Source organism: Macaca thibetana, chromosome 9 (assembly GCF_024542745.1).
Source record: "Macaca thibetana thibetana isolate TM-01 chromosome 9, ASM2454274v1, whole genome shotgun sequence".
NCBI lineage: Eukaryota > Metazoa > Chordata > Mammalia > Primates > Cercopithecidae > Macaca > Macaca thibetana.
Genome location: NC_065586.1, coordinates 53405814 through 53433812, shown reverse-complemented (window position 1 = coordinate 53433812; position 27999 = coordinate 53405814). Strand labels below are relative to the sequence as shown.

The window sequence follows — 27999 nt, the reverse complement described above, 5'->3', positions numbered from 1 at the left end:
GGGCGGGGCGGGTCACATGGCGGTGGCGCGGTGGCGCGGTGGCGCGCGAGGGAGCGCAGGCTCGAAGCTGCGCAGGCGCAGGGCCCGCCCCTGGGACCCTCGGGGCCAGGCGGTTTGGCCCCTCAGCGCCCGGGCGTCGGGGCGGGAGAAGACCAGAAGAAGGGAGGCACTTGAGGTAGGTGCTGCGCGCGGGGCTCCGCGAGGCATGTGATGTCCGTAGGCGGGGCCTGCCGCGGAGTAAGCGGGGAAACTGAGGCAGGGCTGGCGGCGCGCGGTAGGGTGGGTGCTGGGCTGGTGAGGCGCGCCCCTCGGGCCCGCGCCAACTTCCCTAGGAACCACCGCAGCGCTGGCGTTTCCTCAGGGGACGACGTCCTCTCCGCCACCCTGCGCGGCGGCCGGTGGAAAAACCCTGCGCACGGGCGTCGGCTACCGGAGACGGGAACCCGGCGCTGCTGCGGCGGGCTAGGGGCCCCTCTGTCCCCGCCCCCGAGCCTTGAGTGACGCCGACCTTCGCGAATTGCTGGGACAAGGAACAGAGGAGAGGGCTCTTCCCTGGAGCGTGGGCCTGGGGGTGGCCCGGCTGGACCAGCCCTAGGTGTGGACCTGGCAGTCCTCGTCCTTGTCTCTGTGCCCACTTAGGGTCGTGTCTTTTAAGAGGGCACGGTTTCTAGTGTCGTTCAGCGTTTCAGAGGCACCTGTTCCCCCTCTTTCCCAAGAGTCACAAACATCTGACTTTAAATTGGGTAGAGCCCAGTTGTAAACTTAACAACACTGCTGAGGTCTAGGAATGAAAAGGTAGATATACAATCTGCCCCCAGGGTTGTTGCTGGGGCGGGAGGTGAAGGCGCAGGTGGAGATGGTTAGAGGCAAAGGACGGGAAATTAAGGCCCAGCCGGACAAGGGCTGTGGGAAGGAGGCGCACCCGGAGTCCACTGTCGGACCTGGGTTCACAGCTGCTCCTGCGCCTCTTTTTCTTGCCACATCATGCTGTCTCCACAGCCCAGCAACCCAGAACTCAGGTTTTTTGTTTGTTTTATTTTAATATATTTTCCTTTGAACCTGGCAGGTGGTTTTTTAAAAAGAAAATAATCAGGATTTGTTTTGAAAAGCATTGTGAAGGCGTCAGCTTGAATAGTCTTGAATGCTCTTGCTTGGGCCCAGCTTTAGAGAATGAGGGTTGGGATTTCGGCTGCAAACCCCAACTCCTTACCATACTCATTCATCAGAAAACTTCATTTTGGGTGCAAATAACGTTTTGAGGGTAATCATTGCTCTAGAAATAAAGAAGAATTATACATCGTATTTATTGCACTTTTTGTGAGGTACTTCACAAGGCACCTCCTATACATTTAATCCTTTGATTCTTGCAACTCTGTAGAAGGTAATTAAGGAAGCATTCCCATTTTACTGATGCAGAACAGTTCCTTGTCCAGGTTTATACAGCTTGCAAGAATTAAAGTTAGATATTAGTTGTTGTTGGTGTGGACCTTTCCTATATTCCCCTCTTTTATAAGAGCATGTCGTTTAGTTGAGACCTTCTGCATTACTCCTGAAGGGGTACAAAAGACATTTCTGATGATTGTCTAATCTCGTATCATTTAAATGGTGCTCAGAAAGTTTGGATAGGACTGGAACTCTAGGGCTCAAGCCCCAGGCTCTATCCCTATCTAAGAAATAAGGCTGCCGGGAGTGGTGGCTCATGCCTGTAATCCCAGAACTTTGGGAGGCTGAGGCAGGCAGATCACAAGGTCAGGAGATTGAGACCATCCTGGCTAACACAGAGAAACCCCGTCTCTACTAAAAAATACAAAAAATTAGCCAGGCATGGTGGCAGGCGCCTGTAGTCCCAGCTACTTGGGAGGCTGAGGCAGGAGATTGGCATGAACCCTGGAGGCGGAGCTTGCAGTGAGCCGAGATGGAGCCACTGCACTCCGGACTGGGAGAGCGAGATTCCGTCTCAAAAAAAAAGAAGGCAGCTGTTATGCCAGTTGGATTCTTGCCTTTTTGTGAAATGTTGAGGAGAAGCTCCAAGTTTTCCGCTGCAGCTTGTGTGGCAAGAACCATCCCGAGGTGCTGTGCAGGGAGCCAGCCTCACCTCTGAGCTCAGTGGCCTCTGGCACAGGGAAATTACAACTGAACAGTGCCCTTTGCCTTCTCTGGCGCTGCTAGTGCAGGAGGCAGTTTTGGCTACTACAGGAATAGCATGGAGCAGGCCTACAGGCCAGAGGGGCTGAGACAAGTCAGTGTTTCCATCAGACCAAGTTCAGTATTTTGTGTCTGTCCTGCTTCAGATATCCTGTCTTTATAGGGGCGTGAGTAAATCTGAGCCCTGCAAAGGAGAGAAAGATAATGCTGCTTTGCAGTACTCTAGTGCATTGCCGCATTGCAAATTGCCCTTCTTATATAATCTTTATGACAACTCTTTAAAGCGCCCTTGTTTTTAAGAAGACACTGAGGTTCAGAGGGATAAAATAACTCTCAAAGAGAGAAAACCCAGGATTTTTGGCTTTTAGCCCAGTGTCTTCTGTGGTATTGCCTTGCCTTCCTATCCACACCCATGTAACTTGATGGAGCCCAGACAGGAGGTTGTGCAAGTGAGATTAGAATGGCTTGCTCTTTGCGGGGCCGCTACAGCTTGAGGAAACAAGAGGACATAATCAGCTACTGGGAAACCCTGAGATACGCCCAAGAGTGAGGAATGTGAGGGCTGGTGCTGCTTTCAGCATCTATTCAGAGGTTTCTGAATCTGGCATTTGAGAGTAGGGCTGGGCCAAAACCAGGCAGATACACACCCCAAGGAGCAGGGCTGAGAGTTGGAGACTGAGGCAGGTAGGTGAGAGCTCATTGCAAGTGACTAGTTTTGTGGTGTTTGAAGACAAGGGTGGGTGGAAGGGCATCTGTTGCTCATAAGGCTCTGTGTGCCTGCATCATCAGTCTGCTAGACAAGGATGGACGGAGTCTTGTTACTCTGGGGAGGAGAGGTGCAGAATGACTTCTCAGCGGAGACTAGGCAACGAGACCCTTAAGAAGACATTTGGCTTCAGATTATAAGCTGCTTACCAAAGATTGGGCTAGGGAGAGGCTGATGTTCTCTCCAGGCAGCAGATTTCCCAGGCCCTGTTTAGGGGCAGTCTTGCTCTTAGCTTGCCTGAGGCCAGTGAACAGGTTTCAAGACCTGCAGGGCCCCACTTCCTGAGCCCGAACTCCCATGCTCTTCCAGCCTTAGAGGCCACTGGCCTGTGGTTGGCTGCCCAAGACTCATCGTGTCCGATGCAGGATAAACAGTTATGGACTGGAAGTTGGGAGACCCAGACCTGAGTCCCAGAGGCCACTGGCCCGTGGTTGGCTGCCCAGGACTCATCGCGTCCGATGCAGGGTAAACAGTTATGGACTGGAAGTTGGGAGACCCAGACCTGACTCCCAGCGCAGCCACTGACAACCTGTCCTTCCCATGTGACCTTGGACTAGCCAGCTCCTTCTCTGAGCTTTAGTTTCTTCATTTGCTCAGTAAAATGAAGCTGATTGAGAGCTTTGAGGGAAGAAGAGGGGAACAGAGGAGATCAGAGAAGGAAGATGAAGCATCCTTTCAAGCCTTGTTCACTGAGGGCGTGAGGCAAGGAGGCATGTGCACTCTCAGTTTTTTTGTCTCCCTCAGCACCCTTTCTTGCTTCTCCCTTGTCTCTGCCTCAGGCCCGCTCATTCTGAAGAGGGAAGATTCCCTGGGTGGGGCTGGGCTGGGCAGGTGTACCCTTGATGTTTAGAATATGATGCTGTCTCTACTTGTTTCAGACATGAATTAACTCACCCAGTGCTGATACTTTGTTTCATTAAGACTTTATCAGTTCCTGCCCAGAGGCAGCTCCTGGAACAGTCAGGAGTTAGGCCCCAGGAAGGAGGCAATGTGAATGTGCACACCCAGCAGGAGAACAGTGGTGGCAGGGCTTCCCATGGCTTTCTGGACATCAGATCCCTGTAGTTACAGTCCCATGGTACTTTAGAGTCTTTGGATGTCAGAGCTAAGACAGCTTCTTAGAATTTTGAGTTCCTTCCTCTGTCTATACAGATGATGAGATCCAGGCCCCGAGTTGTCTTCATAGCTTAAGTCAGATTGCCCTGCTAGTGAGCAGTAGAGCAAGGACCCGGCCTAAGGTTACCTAAGTCCCAAGCTAGAGTGTTTTCTTTAATGTCAAGCTAGCCCTGTCCAAAATTACCTTTCATACTGTGCTGAAATTGGAATTGAGTAGCTATAAGTTCCAAGTCTGCCACACTGTGGAATTCTAAGAGTAGAATTCAGATCATTTCATTAACATTTAATGCCTGGTAATTACCAGGATCTGTGTTGAGTGCCGGGGATGCAGAAATGAAGACGACAACACATTGTGCCACCATCTTGTGGAGACAGACATGTAAATAAATAAAATTTACAAAATCCATTTGTGCGTTGTGCAGGGTTATGGGTGTGTGTGCACACACATGCATGCTATAGAAGAGGTGAGTGAGCAGTCAGTTGTCGGGGCTTTCAGAAAAGGCTTTGGAGAGGAAGTGTTATGTGCGCTGGGCCTTATGAATAAGTAGGCATTTACGTGGTTGGCATGGGTGGGGGGGGCATCCTGGGCAAAGGAAACAACATGAGCAACACTTGCACAGGGAGTGGTCTGAAAAGGGTGCTGCAGGGGCAGGGGTGAGGCCCGAAGGGTGAGCTGAAGCCAAGCTGTGGAGGGCCCCATCAGCTGGCATACTGAGGAGTTAGTGAGAGCCTGAACGCAAGGCAAGGATGTAATCAGGTTGGGGTGTGCTGGGATCGCTGTGACTACGGCATGGAAAATAAACTATAGAGGACCAGACTAGAACCAGCCAGGTTCAGTTCTGTGGTTCTTGAAATAGGCTAGGGACAGAGTTATAGGGTCCTGGGTTTGGACAGCAGCAGTGAGGTCAAGAAGAGGATGAGTAGCAGATACATTTTACAAGATGGACAGAACTTCCTGAGTTGATGTGGGCAGTGAAGGCAAATGAACAGTAAAATGTGAATCCCCACCCCCCCACCCCGAATCTACTGAGCCATGGAACTCCAGCAGAGAAGTAGACTTTAGTTTTGGATGTGGTACAACAGAGATACCTACAAAATCCCCGAGTGGAAACTTTGGGTCAGAACAGCAATAGGAACTTGGAAGTCAATAACAAAGTGGTGGGTGAAGTGCTGGAAGGAGAAGTCACCCAGGAAGGGAGTGTGGGTTGAGGGAAGCCACCGATGTGGCAGAAAAGGAAGGGAAAGCAAAGGGAGGTAAAGAATAGACAGCAGGTGAGGGACCTCAGAGGTGCCAGCTGACTTTCCAGGCCTGGGGTGAGAAATGGGGCAAGGGAACAGGCTGCATAAGGAGCCACAGGGAAAGGGACATCTTTTATTTGCACTAGTGTGACATGTGGGCTGTGTGTGTGCGTTGCTTCTTTAGTCTGCACTGGATAGCAGAGAAGGAGTCTGGTGGCACTTGGGAAATGTTATAATCTGCGTGACTGCAAATGACTGAAAGCTTTGCTCAACTTTTTGAAGGTCTAGGGGGCCTTGGCAGCTTTCCACTTAGATGTTTTCTGGAGACTGGCTGTTGGCAGCTGAAGGAGCCCCAGGGTTTCTGGGTGGCCTGGTCCTGCCTGTGGAGTGACTGAGCCTAGGGACCTAGTCCCGCCTCCAGCCCTCCCCTTGCTGCCTGCCCAGGCCCGCCTGCTCACCCCTGGGTATGCTTCTTTGTCAGGAGAAGCAGAGGTGTGGATGCTGTGGATGGTGAGTACCTTGTTCCCAAGTTTGAAGTGTCCGAGGTTGGGGGTAGGAGACCATGTGAGGAGGGGAGTTGCCTTATATAGGGAAAAGACAGGGTCTCAAAGCTGGAAACTGAAATTGGGGGTGGGGGTGGTGGTGAGGAACCTAGAATGTTCTGACTCCAAAGTGACCTGTTTTTATTAGACTCATGGGATGTCACTGGGGATCATTAGGAACCTCCTCATGGACTTGAAAAAAAAAAATGGGACCTGGGGAGGAATTGACTCAGCTTAGCCTAGGGAGCCCCACTGGGTCTCCTCCTCTTGCCCCCATGTTCAGACCAGAGCTGCCACTCTGAGCTGCCACAGCTGTTGTTTGTTTGTGGCTTTATCCTGCTTCATCTTCTGTGGGAGAGGGTGGATGAGATAAGCCCAGCAGTGGGGAAATGAATGCTATAGCTGTGTCAGGTGGGGGCTGGCTCTTCTGTAAACAACCCTACTATTCTGTTCCAGAGAAACTGACCCTTTCCTTAATAGATGGGGGATAGAAAGGGGGAGGAAAGAGAAGGAACATCTGGTATATGGTAAATTTCCTTTAGAGTAAACAGGGTTTGACTGTACATGATGACTGAAAAAATAAGGTGATTAAAAAAAGTTCTCTTTAAGACAAAGGGAATCATACTCCTGGATCTCCAGGACCCACTTCTTTCTTTTTTTCTTTGTTAATCAACAATTATAGCAGATGTAAACCCACTTCTGAATGTGTGGGGAGGAAAGGTAGTCTTTCAAGCTTTGGAGTCCGATTCCTGTTGACTCGGGTCCAGGTTATAGTACCGCTGCCTGCTGGCTCTGTGACACAGGGGAAGTTACTGAACTCTGAACCTCAGCGTTAGCTGCTAAACAGGATACTCTTTCCATCACAAGACTGTTGAGTGAATGAAATTAGGCCATTACTGACTGGCTTCTAAGACCACTGACTGCAGAGGTACGAAGGATTGCTGGCCTGCCTATCTCTGCAATCTTAGAGGACCATGTGAAAATGCATCGTTTCTGTTTAGAAATTAAAGTTCCTTTGATTGTCCTTTTTTGTGCCTAGGAATAATTGTGATTTCAGAATTCGGGGTCTGCTCACTGTGCAGCAAGTCACAGTAGTACATGCTTCAAGACTTGCCAGGATGGGAGCTGCTTTGTAGCCCAGGGCCTTGGGTAAGAGGCTAGGCCTGTGTGCTCGCCAGGTATTCCTGAAAGTGAATTTTCTGTGCTGCTCTCTGGCACAAGACTGGGCTGCTAGAGGCCCGCTGGGTGCGTTCGGTCCATGGAGAGGCCTGACGCTCACCACTGGTCCTGATAACACTCTCAGCATGGTGCTGCAGTGCCTGAGGATGGGGTCCACCGCCCCAGAGGGCTGATTCTCTGCTCACACTTCCAGGATCACAGTGGGAGGTTGGAAGACAGCACTTCTGGGGGTTTTGCGGTCTGGATCTTGTACCCAGCCCTTGAACTTGAGGTATGGAGATGGGGGTCTTTGGAACATAGAAGTTTGAGTTCTCAGGGCTCCTTCAGCACTGACACCTGCCCCAGTCAGCCTGCTGTCTCCCAGCTTAGCTGGCCCCATCCCGACGTAGCCTGTCCATGCTGCCTCCTGTGTCCTATACCGGCTCCAAAGCCACTTCCTTCTGGGTGCTTCTGTGGCTACCCAGACTGGCTGTCATTCCTGCACCACCATAGCCTCATGCCCATACCTTGCCCAAGCTGCCTCACCTTCCCACTTGATTTTTTTGTTATTTGTGTGCCAGGTGTATATTTTCTTGCGGATTGTGTATCATTTTATGTCCTCCCAAATCATCATTTATTGAACAGGTCAGTGCTGAATAAATGTTTGGAAATAAATGTTGGGTCTAGTTGAGTTGAATTCCCTTGTGCCTAGGAGCAAACATGCCAAACGCCCATCACTGGGCAGTGGGAAGGTGGAGGCTGTTTGCCTCTGAGTGCAGGGGTGTGTTGGAAGAATGTGGAGCTGACTGTGAGGGGCCCTGGACTATCTGAATGCACTGATGTGTCCTAGGACTCAGAGAGAGTCCATTTGTGGGGTGGATGTAAGCTCGTCTTTGTATACTGACATAGAAATGCCCATCAAATCTGTGATCAGAGACCATTCCATGTGCTCCTGAGTCATACACACAAGTCAGAAATCCAGAAACATTTTGGAAATGCATAAAGGTACAGAAATTGTTCCAGGCTCTGGGAAATTTCTTATTTACAGCAAGAGATAAGAGCTGTGGTTTTCCCCCTAATTGTTCTGTGAACTATAATCCAGTAATGCGTAACTTGCCAAATTAAAGAATTGGAAACAGGCCTGTGTCAGGTTCTTTCCTGTTTGTCCCAAGAACTTTGGTTGTCCATAAGCCATTGTCTTTGTCATTCAATTCTGTTGAATACCTTTCAGCATGCACTTGTGGTGAGCCTGCTTTGTACCAGATGTGCGCTGTGCTAGGCATGAGAGATTCAGAGATAAACTGCAGAATGTCCTCAAAGGAGAGAAATCTGACAGGTCCAAACCGGTGTGTCAAGCACATCAGGAGAAATGTGGGTGATGTTTGGACACAGAACTGAGGAGGGGGTGAATCAACACCTCTTGGGGGTAGAAGTGGGAGGCTAAAAGTAGGGAGCTGGCAGAACATCAGGGAAGCCTTCTTAAAGAGGCCTTTGAGTCGTGAAGCACAGAATGAAATAGGATATTCCAGGCAGAGGGGTAGAGATGTGTGCATGTCTGTAATGTTCTGTTCTCAGGGTCTTGGCGGAGGGCCCAGCTCTCCAAGGCCAGACCGCCCTCGTGACTTGACTTTATTCTGGCGGCTGATGGCCAACCAAGCACGAAGTCCTGAATTCTTTGCTCTAACACAATGCTTCTCAAACTTTAATGTGCTTATGAATTAATTGTCTGCCAGTCCAACTAAAAGGCAGTGTAAGATTGCTTAGTTCGAAGGTGGGGGTTGAGATTCTGTGTTTGTAGATGGTGCCATTTATGGGTTACATTTTGAATAGTGGGTAGTAAGAAACTCTTCCTTCTCAGCATAGGTCCCTCATGTCAGACACACCATAACAGCACCCCCTTCCCCAACACACACACGCACTGATTTTCCCCTTCTTTTTCTTCTTCCCAAGTGTATAGATGCCAAATTCCTCTTTCTTAGATGTTGTTTTTGTTTGGTTACCCCGCTTACCTGGAACTTCTTTTCTTCTTTTTTTTTTTTTTCTTTTTTAAAGACAAGGTCTTGCTCTGTCACCTAGGCTGGAGTTCTGGGCTAAAGTGATCCTCCCACCTCAGCCTCCCAAGTAGCGGAGACCACAGGCATGTGCCACCACGCCCAGCTAATTTTGTATAGACAAGGTCCTCCCATGTTGTCCAAGCTTGTTTCAAACTCCTGGGCTCAAGCAACCCTCTTGCCTCAGCCTCCCAAAATGCTGAGATTACAGGCATGAGCCACTGTTCTCAACCAAGGTTCTCTCTCATTCCTTTAAAAAAAAAATTATTTTAGATTCATGGGGTATATATGCATATTTGTTACATGGGTATATTGTGTAGTGATGGAGACTGGGCTTCTAGTGTACCCGTTATCCAAATAGTGACCCTTATACCTGATAGGTAATTTTCACCCCACCTTGTCCCCCACCCTCCCCTCTTCAGCAGTCCCCAGTGTCTATTATTTCCATCTTTATGTCCATGTGTACTATTGATTAGCTCCCACTTGTAAATGAGAACATGTGGTATTTGATTTTCTGTTTCTGGGTTAGTTCACTTAGGCTGATGGTCTCCATCTCCACCCATGTTGTTGCAAAGGACATGATTTCATTCTTTTTTATGGCTGCCTCTTTTATTTCTTAAATCTGAATTTCCAGGTGGCTTCAGTGCTAGTCTGGCCTACCCTTTCCTTCCCAAAGTCACCACCAACTCACTCCCACCCCCACCTCATGCAGTGCACCTCTCACAGCCCCCACCCTTGGCACTGACATTCGGATTTCCAGGGCCTTTCCTGATCCTTTGGAGACATCCTCTCCTGGCCAAGTCCTGCAGGGAAGACTTGAGCTGGAGGTTCGATGGGCTGGGGTCAGGTGGGCCACACAATTACCCACTCCCAGGCCTATCCCCAGTGATCTAAGCACACAGAAGCAGGCTGGTACTTAGGAAGGCACCAGGGTATGCCAGAGCTTAGGATGGCGTGAGGACCAACTGGAAAGATAGACATTGTAAGTGGTTGTTGGGAGAAGGAAGGCTGGAGGTGGGGGTACCTTGTGGGTTCCTTCCAGGAGCTCCCACCCACAGGCACAAGTCTTCCTAGCTGGAGAGAGCCTCAGGCACCCAGGCAGAAGTCAGGAACAAGGCTGAATTCTGACAACCCGCCTGGAGCTCCATTTCAGTTGCAGAGACCCTTACCTTATGCAGCTGTCTTTTGCCCAGCCTCCTCTGCAGATGCCATAGGACCTCCTCTTTTCTTTTCTTTTTCTTTTTCTTTTTTTGAGGCTGAGTCTTGCTCTGTCACCAGACTGAAGTGCAGTGGCACGATCTCAGCTCACTGCAACCTCTGCCTCCCGGTTTCAGGCGATTCTCCTGCCTCAGCCTCCCGAATAGCGGGATTACAGGCGTGCGCCACCACGCCTGGCTAATTTTTGTATTTTTAGTAGAGACAGCGTTTTCACTATGTTGGCCAGGATGGTCTTGATCTCATGACCTCGTGATCCACCCACCTCGGCCTCCCAAAGTTCTGGGTTTACAGGCATGAGCCACTGTGCCCTGCCAGGACCTCCTCTTTCTGATATAACACCTGCATTTGTTTGGCAGACATCTGTGTAGTTCTGTTCACAGGAGAAAAAAGTCAGATTACTAAACACCAGTGTTTAACAGTGGCCATCAGTAGGTGGTAGCTTCAGAGAGTATTTGCTTTCTCATCAACTATGGTTTCATGTATTCTCTTCATTTTGTTTTTTTACTATAAGCCTATTTTGTTTATATAATGAGGCAGAAATAAAGCTTTTCTCAATTGGGAGAAATTACTACCTGCCTATAATGAATGAGGCCCTGCTGGGCACTGGCTGGGGGCTTAATGACTAGGGTATGGTCCTTGTTTCTGGAGGGTCCTCAAACTAAAGAGGAAAGAAGATAGGGGAACAAAACAGTGTGGTTGGTGTTCTAAGTATCCTCTGATCACAGAAGAGAAAGCTGCCCCTACCCAGGCACGTGATCCTGAGCCACCTGGATTGTGAGGGAGAATTAGGCATTGATGAGGAGGGGAATGAGGAAGTAGTCTGCCTACAGGGGACATAGTTCGGCACAGCTCCACAGGAGCTGGGGGCTGCAGCCTGGGGCATGAGAAGAGAGAGCAGCAAGAGAAGCAATTGAGACGGCTGTCCTTTCTCTGTCATCACTCCTGACGCCCTGGTGAGCTCCATGGTGCAGGAACCTCCATGTGTGTGCTGCATCCCCAAGTTCTGGTGGCAGTAGGTGCTTAGCAGCCCTTGTCCAGTCTCGCCTCTGACACTGCTGCTCCCCTCCTCTGTCCTGACCTCCTGGTTGGCTGTCCTGCCAGAGCCTTGCCTGGAAGATGAAATTCTAGCTACCCTGTGGGAGCAGTAACGCCTTCTTCCTTCTTCTCAATCTCCAGAAATGTCTTTCCTCCAGGACCCAAGTTTCTTCACCATGGGGATGTGGTCCATTGGTGCAGGAGCCCTGGGGGCTGCTGCCTTGGCATTGCTTCTTGCCAACACAGACGTGTTTCTGTCCAAGCCCCAGAAAGCAGCACTGGAGTACCTGGAGGATATAGACCTGAAAACACTGGAGAAGGGTAAGTGGTGACCCTTCAGGTCTCAGTACTTTTCCAAGGAGCTGAGATACAGGCTTACTTACTGTTTTCTTTCTAAACTCTCTCCTTTTTTTAATTGAAAAGATAATATAACAACATTAGGAAAAATTTAATAACAATTTTTAAACTAGCAATAATTCTATTACCCTAACACAGTTTTGGCATATTCCTTTCCATGTGTACATATTACATAGTTGTGCTTGGCTTGGGTGCTGTTTTATATTTTAGCTTTTCTTATCAAAAGCATTTTTCATTCTCTGTTGTTGTCTCTGTAACTATAATGATAAATTGCTCCATAATATTTAGTAATAATTACAATCTTTTACTAAACCAGTACTTCCAGAGTGTATTCTGAGGAATTCCAGGCTTGTGGGATCGTCAAACTGAAAGGAGTTCTGAGTGAACAAGTATGAGAGACACCTTTTATCCAATTCCATGCTCCTGATGCTCAGCACAGACATATGCTTTTTAGAACGAGGTGTCTGGATTGCTGCTGATTCAGGCATGGCCAGCCTCTCCCTGTGAAGAAGCTGCGGTGTCTGAGGAATCACTTCACGGTCGCCCGTTAGAGCAAACCTGCCTGTCTCCCTCTTCTGGGGGACCGCTAAGAGTCCATTGTGGACAGCTTAGAGCCACACACTCAAATGTGTTAGCTCTGCCTCCTTGCTGTGTGCTCTCAGTGTTAGAGCTGTAGCTTGGTGGGATTTGAGTCATGCCAGTGGTGTGGCAAGAGAGTTGGAGTGGTGAAGGTCTCATTGATGGCGTGGTCACCGTGTTAGCCCCCCAGGTGGAAGTCATCGTCATCTGTTTAGTAAGTAAGGAAGCTTGCCAAAGGAAGGCAGGAGGTTGTACAGGTTTAGAGTAGGTCACCTTAGTAAGGTACTAAGAGAGAGAGACCTGTTAAGCTTTGTTCAATCCAGGATTTCCCAATCTTACTTATTTGATTACAGACTCTTCTCCTCACCCTCTCACCCACCTGACCCCACTTTTTTTTTCCCACATAACATCCACGGGAATATGGGTCCCTCTGGGAAATACTAAAATAATAAGGGCTCATATTTGTTGAGCCCTCACCAACTCTATATTACCAGACATTGTGGTGAGCACTTTTATATTCATCTTTCAATATGCCCTGTAGCCCAAAGTGGAACTACTAGATATTTGCATTTTACAAATGAGGAAGCTGAGGTTCAAAGAGCAAAAATAACTTGCCTATGGTTACACGGCTAGATTCAGACTTAGTTGGACCTTAGAGCTGGGCTTGAACTACAGTACTCTACTACCCCAAAGCATTTTATTCCTAGGCATCTTCTATCCTCCTCTGTTAATAATATTGCAGTTACCATATTTAGGTTAAAAATTTGAGACTCAGTTTGGACCATGTTTCTGTTCTAAAGGATTATTATACAATATCTGATGACATCAGCAATAGACAAAATGGCCATTTTTCCAGAAACGTCCCACTTCTGAATGTTCAGGTTGGAAAAAAGATTTTCATGGTGGGAGGGACCTACTAGATATATAATAGGATTCTTAAGCTTGGTTAACTTTCCTCAGGAAGGTGAGTATTCCGTCTGTGTTTCCTGTGTGTTTTTCCCCACGTGTGAAATGCCTGTCCAGGTCCTCTGCTAGGCCCGGGTCTCTGACCTCAGCTGGACTTAGTGTGGTTCGTGAGCTGCTTAGTGATTGGGGCTGGGCCAGGAGGAGATACTGAATTTCCTTTTTTTTCTCCCTTAGAACCAAGGACTTTGAAAGCAAAGGAGCTATGGGAAAAAAATGGAGCTGTGATTATGGCCGTGCGGAGGCCAGGCTGTTTCCTCTGTCGAGAGGTGAGTGCAGATGAGATATATTCAGAGAACGATCCTGGCAAGTAGGGGCCATTGTTTTCTGGCCAGAACTGAGGGCCCGTAAGCCAGCTTTAGCCTTTTACCCACATGGTCTGTTCTGTTATTTGCTCTAGGTATTTCTTTTGATTTGTGCTCTATTTCTGTTTTTTGTTTGTTTGTTTGTTTTTTAACAACTTGCCCTCTCCTACTGGGGTTAGCAACACATCTGACTTTCCCTTAGTACTCCCAAGCCTTTCACCCTGTGCTATACCTTCTGAGTCCTGGACCATCTTCCAGTTTAATCAGGGGCAGCGACCAGGTCCAATTCCGTGCTTCTGATGCTCATCACAGACATACGAGGTGCCTCGATTCCTCCTGATTCGGGTGTGATCAGTCCCTCCCTGTGATGAAGCTGCAGTGTCAGAGGAAACACTTCAAGGTCACCTATTAGAGCAGATCTGCCTGTCTCTGTCTCCTTGGGGAGCTCCTAGAGTCCATCGTGGACAACTGAGAGCCACATACTCACATGTTAGCTCTGCCTCCTTGCTGTGTGCTCTTGGCATTGAATCTGTAGCTCAGTGGGATTTTATTCATGCCAGTAGTGCATTTGGCATGAGAGTTTGTTGAAAGTTGGAGCTCACTGACTGGGTGGTCTCCAGGTTGGCCCCTTGAGGGGAAGACATCATCCATTTATATGTAATGGAGCTTCTCAATGGAAGGAAGGAACTGTGATTGTTGAAACACAAAATGCTAGTGTCAGAAGGAACATTGCAAATACTTGGATCTAGCCTTGTCCCTTTGTAGGTGGGCAAACTGAGGACCAGAATGGTTAGTGGCCTGTTTGTGATCACACAGCCTGTCAGTGGCAGAAGACCCAGATTCTGAAATTACTGCCCTCCCTGGGAGAAAACTGGGAATGACAGTGTTCCTGCTCTTGATACAACTTTGCATCTCAAGCAGTGGCTGTGGCCCTGTCCAAATTGTCATCGTCATTCTTCTGGTTCCCTGAGGCACCACCTTTCAGCCTTGCCGATCTCTCCATGCTTGTGTGATTGGGCTGGTGAAGAATCCACTTGCGCTGCTGGATGCATGTGATGCCTGCAGTACCCTACCCCCAGGGCACTGTGTGCCTGCTATCTCAGTGGGTCCTCACCGTGGCCCTTGGAAATACAGCTTGTTGTTTTACTCTCATTTTTTTATTTTTGTTACAGAGGAGGAAACAGTTACAGAGGTTGTAACAAAGCCACCTTGATCAGGGAGATGTATTAATTTCCTATTGCTGTAACAAATTACCTCAAACTCAATGGCTTTAACCAGCACAGATTTATCTTGTAGCTCTAGAGGTCAGAATTTCAAAGCGGAAACTGGTTGCATTCTTTCTGAAGGCTATAGGGGAGAATCCATTTCTTTTGCCTTTTCCAGCTGCTAGAGGTCACCTATGTATATTGGCTTATGGCCCCTTCCGCTATTTTTAAGTCAGCAATGGCTGACAAGTCAGCTACAGCATGGAAGCCTGTTTTGACTTGATTTCTCGGGGCCATTAAAATCCAGAAGGTTCCAAGAGCAACAGCTCTCCCTAATTATAATCTGTTTCCCTCTGTATTGATCTGTGCCCACACAGAACATTTAATGGAAACTTACGTTTCCAAAAAGATGGGTGGATGGCAGTCTGAGTTATTTTGAGTGGCCCAAATAGCAGGTATGTGACTCAGTTTCCACGTCATGCCTTTGTATAGTGCCACACCAGGAGTAAAGAGCCAGGAAAAGTGAGTAAGACCTTTCATCTCAGCCAGGTGCAGTGGCTCACGCCTATAATCCCAGCACTTTGGAAGGCTGAGGTGGGAAGATCAACTTGAGCCCAGGAATTTGAGACCACCCTAGGCAACATAGCGAGACCCTGTTTCTCTTTAAAAAAAAAAAAAAAAAAAAAATTAGCCAAGCATGGTGGTGTGCACTTGTAGTCCCAGCTTCTCAGGAGGCCGAGGCAGGAGGATTGCTTGAGCCCAGGAGTTCAGGGCTGCAGTGAGCTATGATTGTGCCACTGTAGCTAGGCAACAGGGCAAGACTGGAAAAAAAAAAAAAAAAGGCCAGGTGCGGTGGCTCACACTTGTACTCCCAGCACTTTGGGAGACCAAGGCAGGTGGATCACTTGAGGTCAGGAGTTCAAGACCAGCCTAGCCAACATGACAAAACCCCATCTCTGCTAAAAATACAGAAAATCAGCCAGGTGTGGTGGTGCGCCCCTGTAATCCCAGTTACTTAGGAGGCTGAGGCGTGAGAATCACTTGAATCCAGGAGGTGGAGGTTGCATTGACCTGAGATTGTGCCACTGCACTCCAGCATGGGCGAATAGCATAGGCGACAGAGCAAGACTCCATCTCAAAAAAGATCTTTCATATCACAAAAAGGTGGTTTTTGATTATATCAAACATTGTAGTCCTCTGCTCTAGGGCAAAATTTGCCAGTCACTAAAACTCTTGATAAATGTAATCAGTTCTGCCTCATTAGTTGTCTTTTTTCTTACTCTAGAAAACAAATGAAAAATTAAATGTAGTTGCAACCATACAACAGCGTATTTGTATTGGAGATGAGTAGATTGCATTTAAAAGGATTTGCCGCTCATTCTTTTAATTCTGACACCAAATGTGAAAAAAAATTGAGTTCTTAATGTTGAAGCTTTACCATGACTCATGCAGTTTCCCTCATTCATCTAGCTCACAGTTCCTGAGAGTCGAGGGTGTCTGCATCTCAGCTCAGCTGCATTCTCCCCATTGTCCCCCTTCAAATCTTTCCACCTGGTATTTAGCACCTGTTTTACACCCAGCCATGTTCTAGGCACTGAGGGTTCCAAGAAATGGAAGACATAGTTTCTAACTATTAGAAACATTTGGGAATTTAAGAGACAACATTCAACTTAGTGGTAACATGCAGACTTAGTACAGAAAATGTCACCAAACAGGGAAGATAGGATATGCACAGAAAAGCAGAGCTTTACTTCAGGGTGGACTAGCCGGGAGATCTTTTTAGAACAGGGATACCTTTCCAGAGGGTAGGTTTGAGCTGAAGAGAGAAGGAAGGTTATGGCCAAAGGAGTGTGTGTCTGGCTGGGCCCTTGTGTTAGTTTGGTCTAATGCAGGGAAGGGGCTGGGAGATGAGGCAGGAGAGAAGCATTGTGGGCAGGAGGAGAGGTTGTGTTTGGGTATGGCTGCGCCCAGGCTATGGTTAGGACAGCCATAACAGGAGCCTTGCTTCTGCTTCCCACTGGAGAAGACAAGGAACCTGGGCTGCGGAGGAAATCTGACACCCTATGTGGAGGCCCACAGCCAGCTGGCACAGATGTCCCTGAACTGTTGTGTCTTCCACAGGAAGCTGCGGATCTGTCTTCCCTGAAAAGCATGTTGGACCAGCTGGGCGTCCCCCTCTATGCAGTGGTAAAGGAGCACATCAGGACCGAAGTGGAGGATTTCCAGCCTTATTTCAAAGGAGAAATCTTCCTGGATGAAAAGGTGTGTGTGCTGGCAGGCTTTTAGACACAGAATGCTAGGGATTGTGCTCAGCTGTGTGATAGTCGGGTGGCCCAGGTATGTCTGACCTGGAGCTGGAGGCTGGCCTTCCCTTCAGCTGTCCTGAACTTGCAAGGCCTTTTTTCAGCCCCCTGAGCAGAGCATGATCAGACATTTTAAAGGTGTCCTCTCAGTTACAGACAGTCCCTGACCATCTGATGGTTTGACTTACGATATTTCAGCTTTGTGATGGTGCAGAAGTGATAAGCTTTTAGTTTCTTCATTTCTTCAAGAACCCATAGAGCCATTCTGTTTTTCACATTCAATATTCAATAAACTACATAAGTTATTCAACACTTCATTATAAAATAGGCTTGTGTTACATGATTTTATTCAACTGTAGATTAATGAAAGTGTTCTGAGCATGTTTAAGGTAGTGTAGGCTAAGCTATGAGGTTAGGTGTATTAAATGCATTTCAATATAAGATATTTCAACTTATGTTGGGTTTACAGGGACATAATCCCATTGTAAGTTGAGGAGCATCTGTATTACTTAAGCCTTTCCTGCCGTGTGAACTGGGAGAGTAGGAAATAGCTGAAACTCCAACAGGTTCCTCCACTGTTGGGGGCCTAGTGCAAAGCCCCACACCCTGTCCCTTAATTCATTTCTTTCTTTCTCTTCTGCTCCCACCTCTGCAGAAGGTAGCACTGTTACCATCCTGTCAGGTGGAAGGCTAGTGAGAAGGTAGAGTCAGAATTGAAAGCTATGGGTGTCACCCTAGGTCGGGCCTACCTTGAGGTCAGAAACTGGACCCAGCAGAGTTCTGTTTCCTTGGCAGTTGAGAATGGACCTGTATTGGCTGGGCATTGTGGCTCATGCCTGTAATCTCAGCTCTTTGGGAGGCCGAGGTGGGCAGATCACTTGTGGTCAGGAGTTCAAGACCAGCCTGGCCAATGTGTGAAACCCTGTCTCTGCTAAAAATTCAAAAATTAGCTGGGTGTGGTGGCGGGCACTTGTAATCCTAGCTACTTGGGAGGCTGAGACAAGAGAATCGTTTGAACCTAGGAGGTGGAGATTGCAGTCAGCTGAGATTGCACCATTGTACTCTAGCCTGGGTGACAGAGCAAGACTCTATCTCAAAAAAAAAAAAAAAAAAGGAGTGGACCTGGATGTGGGCAGTGTGTGTGTGTTGGGTGGGAGAGAAGACTGGAACCAGCAGCCTTTTGAGTCTTTGCCTGAGTACCAGTGCTCCGTCGGTAGCCTTTCCTGCTTGAGGAAGGCAGGCACGTAGAGTACTCATATGGGATCTGTCTTTCTCACTCCACAGAAAAAGTTTTATGGTCCACAAAGGCGGAAGATGATGTTTATGGGATTTATCCGTCTGGGAGTGTGGTACAACTTCTTCCGAGCCTGGAATGGAGGCTTCTCTGGAAACCTGGAAGGAGAAGGCTTCATCCTTGGGGGAGTTTTCGTGGTGGGATCAGGAAAGCAGGTGAGTCCTTGGTGTTTACTTGTGGTCTGTAGGTGTCTGTGTCTGTGAGCGTGAGACCCCAACCAGAGGCTGGAGTGGGGTTTGACTTTCCCTGTTTTGGGTCTCCTAGCCTTCCTTCTAGCAAGCCAGGGAACGTGAAGAAGGGAAGGGAAGGCAGTTGTTGTTTATCACACATCTTTCTCTGCTAGTACCTCATACTTGAATCTACTCACTCATCACAGTGACACCATGAGACAGTTTGATCGTTTTTCAGATAAGGAACTTAGAACTGAGAAGGGATGAGCAGCTGCACAAGGAGCACAGCTCATCAGTGGCACTGCTGGGGCCTGAACCCAGGTTTTCTGACTTTAAGTTTTGTTTTCTGTGCTTGAACAAAAGCATAGTTTTATTGTTTCTGAATTTATTCCCTTGCAGTGTTCCAGGCCACCATGGATGGATGATAGAAAAGAAATAAGAGGAGAAAATAAGGAATAGAAGCAGGCCTAATTAGGGGAAGTGGCAGGGAGGTGGCGGGGAGATGATGCTTTTTCCTATGGGGATCTTGGTGTCAGGGCTGGCCTAGGAAAGGTATCTGACTCCTCTGCAAACAGGCTGTTATATCAGGTCCTGACTGTAAGGCTCCACAAGCAGCATGGAGCCCTAGGGAAAGGTGTGGAAAGGAGGAATGGGGTCTCTGTAGGCCCAAGAGCCAGGTTGGCAGTTGTGTCAGGGTCTAGGCAGCCCTGAGCCATGGTGGCTCCCCTGCCCTGGAGGGCAGTGTCAGCAGAGGCCAGGAGGATGTGTAGCAGGAATGGGGCAAAGTGGATGAGAGGGCTGGGCGTGGTGGCTCACACCTGTAACCCCAGCACTTTGGGAGGCCAAAGCGGGCGGATCACTTGAGGCCAGGAGTTCCAGACCAGACCAGATCGGCCAACATGGCAATATCCCATCTCTACTAAAGAAAAACTTAAAAAATTAGCCGGGTGTAGTGGTGCACACGTCCGTAGTCCCAGCTACTTGGGAGGCTGAGGCAGCAGAATCGCTTGAACCCAGAAGGTGGAGGCTACAGTAAGCTGAGATTGTACCACTGAACTCCAGCCTAGGCGACGGAGCAAGACTCCCTCTCAAAAAAGCAAGTGGATGAGCGAAGGGTATGGGAGAAGGACCTGGAAACTGGTGGCCTGACTTCTAGGCCTGTCTCTGTCAATTTTGGACATGACATTAATGTGTAGAAAGTGTTTTCTTTCTGTAGAAAGATGGGGTTTATCTGCATTGTTGGATCTCACCATTAATGTTGATAATTACATACTCTTCCCAATTTGGGAGGAATAAAAGGGAATAGAAATCCTTCAAGTTTAAGCTTTCTTTTTTTTTTTTTTTTTTTGCGACGGAATCTCACTGTGTCGCCCAGGCTGGAGTGCAGTGGTGCAATCTCGGCTCACTGCAAGCTCCACCTCCTGGTGGAAACTTAAGAACTCAAATCTGTCAAACTCCGGAGACCCTGCCCTGTCCTGCCTGGCCCCTAGCCTCTCCTTGGAGGTGTTTCCTAGTGACCACTTCCTGATATCCTTATGCTTGGGCAGGCCACTTCCCCAGTGGATTGCCCATCCTCTTCCCACTCGGACACTGTGGGGTTCCTTCCCCTACCCGCCTCTGCCTTCACATGGCCTCTAGGGCAGGGCTTGGCATGCCTGCCAGCCTTTTCTTGCCTGGTGATGACTCATCTGGTGCTCATGGGCACTACTGGCACGTTTCTGATGTTGCTAGGTGTGTTTGACTTTGTTGGTATTCCCTGGAGCCCCTGGCGTTCATTCTCCCAGGTGGAAGGTTAACTGGCTAGCTGAACTTCAGGACTTACCTCAGTTCTTGTTGGGTGCAGAGGTGTTGTAGTCTAAAATTGGGGTGGTGGGGATTTCCTTTTTTTTTTTTTTTTTTTGAGACAGAGTTTCACTCTTGTTGCCCAGGCTGGAGTGCAATGGCACGATCTCAGCTCACTGCAACCTCCACCCCCTGGATTCAAGCAATTCTCCTGCCTCAGCCTCATGAGTAGCTGGGATTACAGGCACCTGCCACCTTGCCCAGCTAATTTTTGTATTTTTAGTAGAGACAGGGTTTCACCATGTTGGCCAGACTGGTCTCAAGCTCCTGACCTCAAGTGATCTACCCGCCTCGGCCTCCCAAAGTGCTGGGATTATAGGCGTGAGCCGCCATACCTGACCTGAATTTTCTTTTTAATAACAATCTTGAAAGCATTCTTAAAGAAGAAGTAGCTGGGCAACATAGCAAAACCCCATCTCTATAAAGAATAAAAAAGTTTAGCCGGCGTGGTGGCATGCACCTGTAGTCCTGGCTATTTGGGAAGCTGAAGCAGGAGGATTTCTTGAGCACAGGAGTTCAAGGCTGCAGTAAGCTATGATCGCACCACTGAACTACAGCCTGGGAAACAGAGCAAGACCCTATCTCTAAATAAATAAAAAGTGTATTTGCACTACAGAAAATTTAAAAACAGCAGAATATTAGAAGGTGGGGAAAACCATCCTATGAGCTCAACCACCATGGACAATCCATTGGAACAAAGCTGAGTGAACTTTCCTTTTGTTTTGCTTTGCTTTAGAAAATTATACCTTACTAAACTAGATGTTCTTTTTTCATTTAACAGTATATTGTGAACATTTTCCTATGTCATTATTATATTCTTAGTTTTTTGTTGGTGTTTTGTTTTGTTTTGTTTTTTAGATGGAGTCTCGCTCTGTCACCCAGGCTGGAGTGCAGTGGCATGATCTTGGCTCACTGCACTCCAGCCTCCCAGGTTCAAGGGATTATCCTGCCTCAGCCTCCTGAATAGCTGGGACTAAAGGCTTGAGCCACCATACCCAGCTAATTTTTGTATTTTTAGTAGAGACTGAGTTTCACCATGTTGGCCAGGCTGGTCTCGAATTCCTGACCTCAAGTGATCCACCCACCTCAGCCTCCCAAAGTGCTGAGATTACAGGTGTGAGCCACTGCACCCAGCCTATTAGTGTTTTTAATGTCTGTATTATGGTTTATTGAGCAAGTAAATATAATTTTCTGATCTGCTTCCCCATAATCACCATAGTGTGGTGGGACTTTTTTTTTTTAAAGTCTCTGTAAATAATGACACAGTGTATTTACAGATTTTCTTTTTAAGATGAGCTTCCAGATGTAATGAATCAAAGAACTCGAACAAGGATTCCTTGATGCTGATCTCAAACATGTTATTTTGTCTTTTTTTTTTTTTTTTTTACCACTTCTGACTTTAGATAACTTTGGGGTATCCTGCGTCTTAGTGCATTTTTCTTCACTGTATGAGAAGAAAGTGGCTTCCAGTTTCTTAGGAGACTAAAGGAAAAAGAGTATCTCTCTTTTAGATGGTCGTTCAGTGCCTTCTGAAGTCTAACCTCTGAGCTCCACTTCCACACCTTTGGGCCTTTCTGTGTTAGCTTCATTTTTTTTTTCTCTTCACCTGGTATGTTCTTTTACCTGCTTCTCTACCTGTAAACATCCTGGTTACCCTCCATGCTTTATCATCTGTGAGGCCTTCCCTGCTTGTCCTTGTCGTGCTTTATCACTTCTGACTTCCTGCTTCTTGGGAGCTGCTGGTACAGGCCAGATAGATGTGGCCTTCCCCAGTCTATCTTCCCTCAAAGACTGAACTCCTTGAGGGCAGGAGCCAGGCCATATTTGGATCTGTGTCCTTTGCTGTTCAAGCAAAAGGCTTGACAGACAGCTGGTCCTTGATGCCTGTCTTATGAACGAACGATTTAGGATGAGGACTGACATTACCTCTTGTTTCCTTTTAGGGCATTCTTCTTGAGCACCGAGAGAAAGAGTTTGGAGACAAAGTAAACTTACTTTCTGTTCTGGAAGCTGCTAAGATGATCAAACCACAGACTTTGGCCTCAGAGAAAAAATGATTGTGTGAAACTGCCCAGCTCAGGGATAACCAGGGGCATTCATCTGTGTTCATGGGATGTATTGTTTCCACTTGTGTCCCTAAGGAGTGAGAAACCCATTTATACTCTACTCTCAGTATGGATTATTAATGTATTTTAATATTCTGTTTAGGCCCAGTAAGGCAAAATAGCCCCAAAACAAGACTGACAAAAATCTGAAAAACTAATGAGGATTATTAAGCTAAAACCTGGAAAATACAAGCCTTAAAATTGACTGCTGGCTGCCGGGCACGGTGGCTCAAGCCTGTAATCCCAGCACTTTGGGAGGCCGAGACGGGCGGATCACGAGGTCAGGAGATCGAGACCATCCTGGCTAACACAGTGAAACCCCGTCTCTACTAAAAATACAAAAACTTATCCGGGCGAGGTGGCAGGCGCCTGTAGTCCCAGCTACTCGGGAGGCTGAGGCAGGAGAATGGCGTGAACCCGGGAGGCGGAGCTTGCAGTGAGCTGAGATACGGCCACTGCACTCCAGCCTGGGTGACAGAGCGAGACTCCGTCTCAAAAAAAAAAAAAAAAAAAAAAAAAAAATTGACTGCTGGGCTGGGTGCAGTGGCTCACACCTGTAATCCCAGCACTTTGGGAGGCCGAGGTGAGCAGGTCACTTGAGGTCAGGAGTTTGAGACCAGCCTGGGCAACATGGCGAAACCCTGTCGCTACTAAAAATACAAAAATCAGCTGGGTGTGGTGGCAGGCACCTGAGGCAGGAGAATCACTTGAACCTGGGAGGTAGAGGTTGCAGTGAACCAAGGTCATGCCACTGCACTGCACCCTGGGTGACTGAGACTCCATCTCAAAAAAAAAAAAAAAATTGGTTGCTATGCCTCATTACAAATGCATATGGTGTTTGAGTGCTGCTGTTTGAAATTATTTTTCTTTTTGGGTCTTCAAAAATCCAAGAAAAGTTGATGATTGACTTGAAGATTACAGAATTTAAGGGTTTTTGGCATGTGTGTTTTCTATTGATAACTGGTTATACAATGTCGAAGTAATACTTTCATAATAGAATTGACATGCTCCAGGATAGTTTGACAAAGGTAAATTATAAAGTGAAATCTCTCGTTTCGTTATCTTCCATTCTAACCTCAGAGATCTGTTTCTCTAGAAGAAGTGACCATCTCTGACTTTAATAAAATTATGCACCAGAAATCACCTGTATGTACAAGATTTTCTGATAAAACTAAGAATTATATTTACCATATAATTGGCTGAAAGTAAAAAAAAGTCAGCATTCTCCATGGCTAAGGGGTAAAGTGCCTGGGGGGATTCCTCTGGTTCTAGCTATCTAAGTGGTTTGAAAATGACCAGGAAGAATTCATCCCGTCATTCATGTTAGTAATTTTGCTCTCTTTCCTAGAGGAATGACTTTGGAAGTGTTTAAAATTGGCAGCTGTTTTTCTGTTGGTCTTTTAGCCTAATTTGGCAAATCAGAAGAAAGGACATAGCGATAATGAAATATAACTTAATTTCTTAATCTTTTTTGTTTGAATTTTGTCATGTAAGTTTGAGTGACATCATCAAGAGCCACCAGGGAGCTTGGCCGCAGGGAGTCTATTCAAGACATGAAACTGGCCCAGGAGTAGAAAGGTGAGGGTGGAAATAGGAATTAGTGTTTACCCAGGGGAGTGGCCCAGCCAGGAGGAGAAGGCTGTCAGTGTTTACCCAGGAAAGCAAGAATGGATACTGACGTTGGACGTAAAGCTGGGAAAGCAGGAGAGCATCGGGATTGAGTATGCAGATTGAGTTAGGGGTGAGTGGTTCAGGACTAAGACCCACTAAGACCATGCCTGCATCTGATTTCATGTAGCAGTGGCTGCACGGAGTATGCACAGGCCCATAAAGGGCTGGGCTTTTGCAGCATTTGAGGCCACAGCCTTTGGTACTTGCACAGCGTTGGTACCTGTCATCCCTGGTACTCCAGCTACTGATAGGTAACTCAATACCTAAACTTACAACTTTAATACCTAAGACACTTGATGCTGAAACAGTTCTCTTGCAACTAAAGAAGAACCTGAGGTCAAGTGTGGTGACTCACGCCTGTAATCCTAACACTTTGGGAGGTCAAGGTAGGAGGATCACTTGAGGTCAGGAGTTCGAGACCAGCCTGGCCAACGTGGTGAAACCCCATCTCTACTAAAAATACAAAATATTAGACAGACGGGGTGGTACATGCCTGTAATCCCAGCTACTTGGGAGGCTGAGGCAGGAGAATCACTTGAACCCAGGAGGCAGAGGTTGCAGTGAGCCGAGATCGTGCCACTGCACTTCAGCTTGGGCAACAGGAGCGAAACTCGGTATCAAGGAAAAAAAAAAAAAAAGCCTGAGAGGACATTGCACCAATGGAGATGCAGCAAGAGAAACATTTTTGGGTTTTTGTGAGCTCTCACCAGCTTTTTTCCCCTGGGTCCTCACATGCAGTGTGGTCTTCTCTTTCTGGTTAGCACGTCATTTTGGAAAGAGCACTGGATTGAGTCATGAGGCATATTCAATTTCTAGTTTACCAGTGTGATACTAAGCAAAGATCTAACTCATTGGCAAAATGGGTGTAATTCCTTCCCGTTCAGGGCTGTTTATAAGTCACTGAGGGAATGGTAAGTATTATGATGCTGCTTCTCAGACTGTAATGTACATGCACATCATGTAAGGACCTTATTCAAATGGAGACTTGAAGAAAAAGCTGTATACTAGCTAAAGGCAATAATGACAGATTTTACTCAATAACTACTGCAGAAGGAGAGAGTCCTCAGTGTAGAACTGAGCTTAGCTCCAATCTGTGCAGAGGTGATGGAATTTTAAAGAGGGGAGGGAGGAGGTTCAAATAGAACTAGGAAAGTGGAAAATTACAAAAAGCTGTTAAGGAGATTGGTCAATGTGATTAGGCTATCTGTGTCTGCTAACTCTCAAGTTTATCTATCGAAGTTAGGATTCTAGTCTCCCACTGAGACCAGGAGTTGGCCTTATAATTCCTGATAATTATATGACAAAGGGATGGCTCCCAGAAAAAGTGAGAAACACATTCCTGTGCAGCAGAAGACACATACATCCCTCAAAGGGACAGAAAGGATTTACAATTGTAAATTTTATCAAGTAAGTCCTCTAAGAAGAGGGAGGGGCTGGGTGCCATGGCTCAGGCCTATAATCCCAACACTTTGGGTGGCCAAGGTGGGTGGATCGTCTGAGGTTAGGGATTCAGGAGCAGCCTGGCCAATGTGGTGAAACCCCGTCTCTGCTAAAAATACAAAAGTTAGCTGGGCGTGGTGGCACGCACCTGTAATCCCAGCTACTCAGGAGGCTGAGGCAGGACAATCGCTTGAACCTGGGAGGCGGAGGGTGCAATGAGCCGAGATCGCGCCACTGCACTTCAGCCTGGGTGACAGAGTGTGACTCCATCTCAAAAAAACAAGAGGGAGATTAGAAACCTATGATCAGGCATTGACTGAAACAAATGGTAAACTCTTTTGGCAGCCTTGAGCTTCCCCAGGCAGGGACCCAAAGGGGCCTGGGTTATCCCTGAGACACGGCCTTGAGCTGCTAGAAACTGCTAGTGTTTGTTCAAGTCTCTCAGTGGTCGGGGTGGGCAAAATGGTTTGTGCTGAAAATCAATGATTTGCAGCTCTCAAGATTCCAGTAGGCAGTCTGGGTGGGCCTGAGTTTCTGCTTTTTTTTTCCTTTAGGTACAGGATCTTGCTCTGTTACTCGGGCTGTAGTGTAGTTAGTGGCCCAATCATGGCTCACTGCAGCTGCAAACTCCTGGGTGTAAGCTGTTCTGGCTTAGCCTCTCAAGTTACTGGGCTTACAGGTGGACGCCACCACACCCAACAGATTTTATTTTTGTAGGGATGGGGGTCTCCATATGTTGCCCAGGCTGGTCTCCAACTCCTGGCCTCCCAAAGTGTTCAGATTACAGGTGTAAGCCACTGCATCTGGCCAGCCTCTGCATTTCTAACAGGTTCCAGGTGATCTTGATGTTCTCCTGGTCCATGGGTCACACTTTGAGAAGCATGATTCTAAAGGACCATACAATTTAAAGTCATTAATCTCTGTGGGCTTTGGACTTGAAGCTTCAGCAGCCTTTGACAAGCATTTACAGGTTTTCTTTTTATTTATTTGATTAACTGAGAATCCATATGCAAATAAATGCAAGAAAATTCAAAGATTGTAGGCAAATGTCCTTGCTGTAAAGCTGGTGGTTCTCAATCTTGGATACACAGTAGAAGCACCTGGCACAGTTGGGGGATGGGTGGGGGTGCAGTATAAAAATCATTAAATCAGAATCTCTGGGGTAGGCTCCAAGCACCTTTTTTTTTTTTTTTTTTAAAAGATAGAATCTTGCTTGTCACCTAGGCTGGAGTGCAGTCATGCAATCATGGCCCACTGCAGCCTTAACTTCTGGGCTCAAGTGATATCCTCCCACCTCAGCCTCCCTAGTAGCTGGGACTACAGGCGTGGACTACCACACCCAACTGATTTTTAATTTTTTGGTAGAGGCAGGCTCTTATACTATCTTTCACAGGCCGGTCTCGAAGTCCTGGGCTCAAGCAGTCATGCTGCCTCAGCCTTCCAAAGCTCAGGGATTACAGACATGAGCCATAGCGCCAGGCCAGCAATATTTTTTTTTTTTTTTTTTTTTTTTGAGACGGAGTCTCACTCTGTTGCCCAGGCTGGAGTGCAGTGGCCGGATCTCAGCTCACTGCAAGCTCTGCCTCCCGGGTTCACGCCATTCTCCGGCCTCAGCCTCCCGAGTAGCTGGGACTACAGGCGCCCGCCACCTCGCCTGTCTAGTTTTTTGTATTTTTTAGTAGAGACGGGTTTCACCGTGTTAGCCAGGATGGTCTCGATCTCCTGACTTTGTGATCCGCCCGTCTCGGCCTCCCAAAGTGCTGGGATTACAGGCTTGAGCCACCGCGCCCGGCCAAGGCCAGCAATATTTCTTAAGGCTCCTGGGGTCATTCCAGTATGCAGCCAAGGTTGAAAACCACCCTTTAAAAGAGCTCGGCAACCAGTGTGGAAGACCAGCACTCACACGTCTGTAGACCTTACCCAGAGCCAGGCTGCCCCTGATCATCTCTGATACTTTAAAACGAAGGGCTCAGAAGCAGCCCCCGAAGCAAAATTTTCTCTCTGACCTTCTCCTGCCCTCTTGTTTCTGGCCTCTCATTCTCCCCCAAGGCTACCCATAGAAACTAGAATCCCTCTTCCCCAAGGCAGGTCATCAGAAACCAGAACTGGTTTTACCCAAAGCCAGTCATAAAACCTAAAAACGGTCCTCTCACTCCCCACTCCCCTTTCTGTGTAAAAACTGGTCAGAAAGAAATGATCTGACCTACCTTGTTTGACTGTCATACCCATTCCAGAGAGGGTCCCATCCCACGTCCAGAAGGAAGGAATGCTGCGCAGAGAGGCCAAGAAGAATCTAGATAGGCCTTGCTGGGTTTCCCCTCTCAGTCTGTTACTATTAGATCCTACCCTTCTTGTCCAATCGTATTTCTACACAGTCCATAATCTCTTGAACCTAAACATAGAAATGAACAATTCCCCTGTATCTTGGGGTCTTCATTCTGAAGGCTCACATACAATTATGATCAAATAAATTTGTTTGCTTTTTCTTCTGTTAA

At 47.5% G+C, this 27999-nt stretch overlaps 2 protein-coding genes and 1 long non-coding RNA gene across 6 annotated transcripts in view; all 3 read left to right on the top strand.

Moving 5' to 3' along the window:
* Positions 1-27999, top strand: part of PLAC9 (placenta associated 9) — a 325463-nt gene that overhangs the window by 275832 nt on the left and 21632 nt on the right. The window lies entirely within an intron of this gene.
* PRXL2A (peroxiredoxin like 2A) lies at positions 2-27999 on the top strand. Of its 4 annotated transcripts, none has more exons than XM_050803523.1 (6): positions 2-175; positions 11429-11591; positions 13347-13438; positions 16801-16941; positions 18267-18431; positions 22232-27999. In XM_050803523.1, exons 1-6 carry the CDS (start codon positions 17-19, stop codon positions 22343-22345), a joined length of 834 nt encoding a protein of 277 aa, XP_050659480.1. In that variant the 5' UTR covers positions 2-16; the 3' UTR covers positions 22346-27999. The 4 variants fall into 4 exon arrangements, with proteins under 4 accessions (XP_050659480.1, XP_050659482.1, XP_050659483.1 ...); XM_050803525.1 differs by having other exon boundaries at positions 38-175; positions 11412-11591; XM_050803526.1 differs by lacking the exon at positions 2-175 and adding an exon at positions 5670-5776.
* On the top strand, positions 5783-8106 carry LOC126962489 (uncharacterized). Its single transcript, XR_007728700.1, has 2 exons — positions 5783-7258; positions 7548-8106. It is a non-coding gene; the product is annotated as an uncharacterized LOC126962489 (long non-coding RNA).

Coding starts and splice junctions, on each gene's coding strand:
- PRXL2A (XM_050803523.1), top strand. CDS start 17: ATGGCGGTGGCGCGGTGGCGCGGTGGCGCGCGAGGGAGCGCAGGCTCG. Junction 11,592..13,346: donor CCTGAAAACACTGGAGAAGG/GTAAGTGGTGAC, acceptor TTTCTCCCTTAG/AACCAAGGACTTTGAAAGCA. Junction 13,439..16,800: donor GCTGTTTCCTCTGTCGAGAG/GTGAGTGCAGAT, acceptor TGTCTTCCACAG/GAAGCTGCGGATCTGTCTTC.